At 38.6% G+C, this 6,932-nt stretch overlaps 1 protein-coding gene across 1 annotated transcript; it reads right to left on the reverse strand.

Annotated features, from left to right (window-relative positions):
- Positions 1 to 590: 590 nt before the first annotated feature.
- Positions 591 to 5,651, reverse strand: mchr1a (melanin-concentrating hormone receptor 1a). The gene is made up of 2 exons (XM_077605420.1): positions 5,597 to 5,651; positions 591 to 3,516 (listed from the first exon to the last, which is right to left on the reverse strand). Exons 1-2 carry the CDS (start codon positions 5,649 to 5,651, stop codon positions 2,498 to 2,500), a joined length of 1,074 nt encoding a protein of 357 aa, XP_077461546.1. The 3' UTR covers positions 591 to 2,497.
- Between the last annotated feature and the right edge of the window lie 1,281 nt (positions 5,652 to 6,932).

Below are 6,932 nucleotides of genomic sequence, written 5' to 3' on the forward strand. Positions count from 1 at the left end.
ATTTTTCTTTTCACTAGACTCCCTTGTGCGTGCCGCATATACTCGTTAATTAGCAACAGCATAAAAATTGTATTAAAACATGTAGATACTTGTACTTTAAAAATGTTGAAATGACCCAAAAAATGCAGGCATTTATTTTTACTTTTATATTTCGGGTATGGCTCACAAGGAATTACATTTAAAATATGAATTGTTTATGGCTCTCTAAGTCCAAAAGCTTCCCGACCGACCCTTGCACTACACAATACATCATTAAAAAGCCAGTCTTTCATGTTTCATCTGTTTCACCAGCTCATCCACTCAATTTCTTGTTGGTTTGTGCACAGTTTGAGCTAAACATTGTTCTAGATATACACAAGTAATTTGGCGTAGCCCAGCTTTGTCTGTGGAACAGCCAAACACAAAAAGGACTAGTATTTTCATACCTTTCGAAAAAGGCTCAAATCGATAGCAACAATCACAACAGCAACCGTTCATCTGGCAGAAAACAATCTTCAAGGTTATTTGTTCCTCCTCATGAAAAAAGATGGTGTCAAGTAAATAGCATTGTTAACCACAAAATCCAATTGCAAAAGGCAAAGGAAGGGCCATATAATGCACACTTTTATTTTGAAACTACTGTCACATGACATTACGGCAAACAATTAAAAAATATATATACAGTACCACGTACAGTTATGCTTAGAAACAATTTGGACAGGGACACAACTTTATTAAGCACATTCCCGATACACATTCATAATTTGGGGCTTCGAGTCCCGAGGCTCAGTTGTAATTTTAAAATATTTACGACTAAGTTGGAGAAAGGGTTGAGAAATCACTGCTATATTATACAAAACTCAGTATTTCAGGGGCTCTAAAGAAATTAGACTATATGCTCAATATAACCAGAAGTAAAATGAAACTTTTCAATACTTTGTTCAGAATCCCTAGCAGGCAATGACGGTCTGAAGTCTGGAACCCATGGACGTCACCAAACACTTGTTTTCCTCCTATTTGATGCTTTTCCAGGCCTTTTCCTAAAGCTGCCTCCAGTTGTTTATTTTTGTGGGTCATCTTTTAGTGACTGTCTCAGCCTTTGCAGAATATTCTGCCTCTTTGTCGACCTTTTACAAGCCATGTGCCCCTCGCAGGAGCGGCCACGCAATTTTGAATTCCCGAGCTTACCAATTATTTTTTGGGTGGTCTATATTTCACCGAATGTACCAAACTGTTGATTTAGACCTTCTTTATTTCTGCTTTCACTATGATGGAGATTTTATTCTTTATTTCAGCCACAGGATGTTTTGCTGTCTCAATTGATAGTTCCTTTGACCACATGTTGTGTGCAGCTTCCAAATCCAAATGCCATAGCTGGAACCAACCCCAGAGCTTATAAGCGGCAAATTGATGGCAATTTAATGGGAAGAGTCCATAGAACATTTTATTTTCAAATTTCTCAAATGATTGTCTAATTGCTTTTGAGCCCATGAAATAAGCGTCATATAAAATAAGCTTTAATTCCTTAACACTTTCATTTTGGAATTAATACTCTCAAATTAACTGGAAATAAATTAATGACTGTAGTTCTCAAATTTTGGAGAACAAAAATAAACAAGGAAGTAGGGAGTACCTCGTAAAACATCAAATAGGACATAGATACATACAAATACAGCACTATAAAGACAAGATACTCAAGCTCTATACTGAATTGTTTTTTTTTTTTTTATTTTGTCAAAAATGGTGCTTCTGTACCGCTTATCACACTCACAATCACTAATTTACGTATACTACTTTCATTTTGAACTTGATGACTGTCACACATTCCAAAGACACTGAGCAAGGTCATTTTTTTTATCAAATTTGCTTTCACCAACATTCAATAGGAAAATGTCAAAGCACACTAAATTATGAAGCTGAGTTGGATTTTTTTCCCCATTCGTATTTAACATACATCTTTAGCAAATTGACAGTTTCCATTGGAAAAAGGTGTTACAGTCCTAACCCATAGAGCAGCTAATTGATCTTTTCATCAACCAATCCAAGACGTCATGTGTGTCGAAATCTGCCAAAGCTGAAACACCCCGATGCATTTGGGTGCTAGGCAAGCGTGAATGCCAAATCCTGTTTCAGAATAGTTGCTTTAAAGCCTCACCCAACATTGCTGAACAGAGAAACTTGGCATGTGTCCATTGGCTAATATACAACGTTGTGTAGCAGCTGGGCGGTGAAGCAGAACATATTATTTTTGAGCATATTTTCAGCAGTATTCAGCAAGCAAGAGAATTACATCTTTGAATGTACCTCTATTTTAATTCAACAATTTTCCTTATATTGCCACATATAGAGTAGAGAAATCGCCCAATAAGCAGCCGTATATGTGTTTGAAGTTTAATCCCATGAAAAATGTTTCAAATGGATCTCACCCAGATTGATATTAGTTAAATATTCATCGAGGGTATACGGATAGGTTAGTTTGGGTCAGTTAGAAAAGCGAAGAAGGGGCAGCACGATTGCTTCACTGCGAGGCAACAGTTGAAGGTATCTCCCTTGCCACCGGTGCCAGGTGAGCCCCGTCAGGCACAATCCTCATGCTCACATTACCCTCCCCTGTAGTGCTGGAGTTGACGTTGAACTTCCTGTTGATTGGTTGCACGGCTCTGAGAAAATGTCTCTTGAAGGTCTCGCTCAGGATGATGTAAAGAAGGGGGTTGATGCAGCTGTTAGCGTAGCCCAGGCTGATAGCAATGTTGTAGGCGTAGGTAAAGGCAATGCTGGGGTTCTGGATGCCCAGGTGGACCAGCTGCAGGATGTAGTACGGGGCCCAGCAGATGAAAAAAGCCAAACAGATGGCCACCGCCATTCTTGTCACCTTCCTGACGCGGACCCTCAGGCTCCGCTGGGGGAGCGGCGCCACACTGGTAGACATGTGCTGCAGTATCTTGAAGAACACCCTGCATATGATGGCAAGCGGAATGGCAAAGGCCAGGAAGAACTGGTAGAGTGTGAACCAGTACATGTTGGTGATGGGGTCAGGCAAGAGCAAGGCGCAAGCCACTAGACCGCCAGGGAGAGGCATGAGGTCGGTGTACATCCACACGGGGAGGATGGTGATCAGGGAGAGAGTCCAGACCACCGCAATGACAAAGGAGGCCACAAACGGCGTACGGATGTAGTTAAAGCGAATGGGATGCACCGTAGCCACGTAGCGGTCAAGCGTCATGGCCGTCAAGATGTACGTGCTCACGATCTGACTGTTGGAATCCAGCGCCGTGATGACCGTGCACATGGCGGCGCCGAAGCGCCAGGTGCCATTTCCCAGCAACTGATGGATCAAGAAGGGCATCCCGAGCAGGAAGAGCATGTCGACAATAGACAAGTTGAGGATGAAGACGTCCGGGACGGTCTGCTTTGCACGACATTTCGTTTTCTTCATTATGGTGTAGATGACCATGCCGTTGCCAAGTATGCCAACCAGGAAGATGACACCAAAGATGAACAGCAGGATGGTGCTGCAGTGAGAGGTACTATCCACAGCTGTAGTCCACAGGACAAAGACAGTTTTGATTTAAATTCAAACTACTTATCAGGTCATTCCATATATCAGCTCATTGACTGCCATTGATGTCTATTTTCATCAGTTGCAGCCAATACATTAAAACAAGTTGGGCACACAGCCATTGAGTATGCCAAAGTAGTCATGGGTAATTGTACTTCATTATAGTAGTATATGTTTTTCCATCGCTAAATTCTGATGCAGATACTTTTGATAGACAAATATCACCAATCTGAAAGTCAAATTGGGAACTTTGCATTTTCACAGCCCAAAGAACGACTCAAGCACTCAAATAAAGAGTTCAGTTAGTTTTAACACTTTACAATCAATACCAGAAAAAAGGCTAAGTAAATTAATCAGTCATATGAAGAATATATTTATTTTTCTCATGAATCTGTTCACTGAGCATTTAAGTCCATATATAATTTAACAGCACAAAGCAGTTTTGCTGCTTATTTATTTTACTTAACAAGCAATACCTATATTTTGTCTGTTTAGTGGTTCATCTGCCGTTAAGGGAATACATTATTTAAAATGGCATTTTTTTTGTTTGTCTGAGTTTTACAATCCAACATCAATTGCTTTTTGATATAATGGAAAAAGCTGCTGAATTTGAAAAACATAATGGAAAATACTAAACTATTAATACCCTGTTAATGAGTAGCAAAGTAGTCCAGGTGAAGTCATATTGTGATGTACTGTACATCATTTGGATAAGTTAAAAAAAAAATCAATTGTAAATTTTGATGATAGTTTTTGAGCTATTCCTTTGCATCTGATTTGTAATGTGGCCAGCAGATTGATTTTTGGGGATTTAACATGGCGTTGGTTTTACCACAAATGTAATGAGAAGGCAAAATTCTCAGTAGGTTATATTTCCGTCAAGACATCTTGAAATGGACGAATCTCTACATGAGAGAATTCAAAATTCGGGTACTTGAATTTATAAGATTTTATTAAACCAAGAAGGTCGACACAGTGGGAAATGACTGCTGTAGAATTTGCTCTGCATGGTTCTCGCGCAAATACAAAATGAAGACCAGTGATTCAGGGAGGGAGAGATGACAGAGGGGAAAATTGAGAATACACTTTCATTGGAATTCAATTTAGTGTTAAAAGGGACTTTTAAGGAAGCTCACAATGAGAGCACTTTCTAAGAAACTGGACTATGGGGGAATGATATTCATCAAATCTTTAAGTACATTTTCAACCAAAATGAAAATAATGGTTCTCTGAAATTGCATTAGTTTCCCGGAACACTATGCTTTTATTTTACAATGTATGTCTAAGATACACTCTTCTCTTTGTTTTTGACTACTAATCACATTTTAGACAATGTGGTTCCTTGACTGTCGAATTATGTGCAAAGACCATCTGAATCAGCAGGGGAGGGCCAATTGATTCTGAACTGCTCCAATTTGTGCAATTATTCTGCCATTTTGTATTTTATTTAATACTACAATTTTGACATGCATATGTGTGTAAGAGAAAGAAAGGGAAAGAGAGAACATAATAGAACCCATTGTCTCACAACTTTTGTTTTTTGGCAATGCAGTGACAGGTCTGCAATTTTATCCTACTGGTTAAGTGTGGAGTGACAATGGTAGTGATGAGATGAGTATGAAAGGCAGTTAAATGGAGAATTTTGAAGTCAGCATGGAAAATTGCAGGGGAGTAGCAATTCTAATACTTTTCATAATGTGAACATTCATTCATTTTCCGCACCGCGCATCCTCGTAAAGGTTACGGGCGTTGCTGGAGCCGACTTCGGCAAAAGGCAGACTATTCCCGAGACTAGGATAAAATGATCAGAAATAATATTTTTTAAAAAAAAGGGACAGAAAAGGAGCACAAATGCTAAAAAAACTTACCAACCTAAACAAAAAGCACAGCTTTGAGCACTTTTCAAAATGGTGTGATATAGATGGACACGTTTCTCTTCTATCGTGGGGATGTTGTGATACAGCTGTAGGAAATGAAAGCATGTTTTTCCTTTTTCAGATGGAAAAAAATGGCAAAATAAACTTGCAATTACATAAAAATCGGTGGTTCTTCACCCACCTGATGTTGCATTAATGTATCCTCGAGTGAAGTTGGACTCATCAAGGAACTCCATTACTTATCTCCCAAAATTTAGCAAATTAGATTGAGTAAATTAAAAATTATATGGAAAAAAAATGCTCAATTCATCCAAGTGCTTAGGATGAGGCTGGGTGGTGTGCACACATAGACTGCTGTGCATCCCAGGCTCTTTTTCTATCTCATTCGCTCTCTCTCTCTCTGTCTCACTCTTGCTTATTATTAACCACTCAGAGGCGCTGTTGTGACTTTTTTTTCTCCCTTCCCCAAAAGTTTGGAATCAGATTTATGTAAAAAAATCCTATCATACTATCAAAATCGATTCAAACCGAACTCTTGGCATCAGAAAAACCTTTGCAAGCTGCGACCAGAAAAATAACACTGTGCAATATAACAAAACTCATGCAAACAAACTCATCTGAAAAGTAAACCCCAACAATTACGATATTAAAAACTGATTATTTTCAATACAGCTATAATTTAGGTATTGGTATTAAAAGACAGGTTGAAGGAACCATATATTTCCTGCTCATTAGTTGAGTCAAATACTAACAAATTTTTTAGAAAGTGCATATATTTCTGGCGAAAGCATTAAGAATAGCTTTCGAAGGCAAAGATGTGGCCTTGGATTACTAAATGGGACATAGAACAAAAAGATTTCAGACACTCAGTTGGAGTCCTTGGCCCTTCACAGAGGTAAACATATCAGGATGGGGAAAATGCAGGGATGTTTTTGCAAACATGAGTTGCCTGCAGTATCGAAACCAAGGCGAGGATAGAGTCACCTAGACCAGACAGGAATTGACAGCCTGATATGGACATTAAAAGACTGCCTGGAAGGGGCATGACAAGACCGCCCAAGATGATTTTGTGTTTAGTTTGTTTACCACACTGTAAGGCACGTGTCAAAGTGGCGGCCCTGGGGCCAAATCTGGCCCCCCGCATCATTTTGTGACGTTTCATGAGTGCCGACTTTCTGTTTTAGAATCAAATTAAAATGAAGAGTATAGATGTATATTAAATTTCCTGATTTTCCCCCTTTTAAATCAATAATTGTAATTTTTTAATCAATTTTTTCTGTTTTTAGTTCAAAAATCATTTTGTGAAATTTAAAAATATATTTAAAAAAAAAAAGCTAAAATAAACATTGTTTTAGATCTATAAAAAAACTGAATATTCAGGGCTTTTAATCCAGTTCTTATAATCCATTTATTTAAAAAAAAAATCTAAATATTCTATCTAAAATGGTCCGGCCCACATGAGATCTGATCACCATGAATGTGGCCCGCCAACCAAACTGGGTTTGACACCCCTGCTG

Source organism: Stigmatopora argus, chromosome 7, assembly GCF_051989625.1.
Source record: "Stigmatopora argus isolate UIUO_Sarg chromosome 7, RoL_Sarg_1.0, whole genome shotgun sequence".
Lineage (NCBI taxonomy): Eukaryota > Metazoa > Chordata > Actinopteri > Syngnathiformes > Syngnathidae > Stigmatopora > Stigmatopora argus.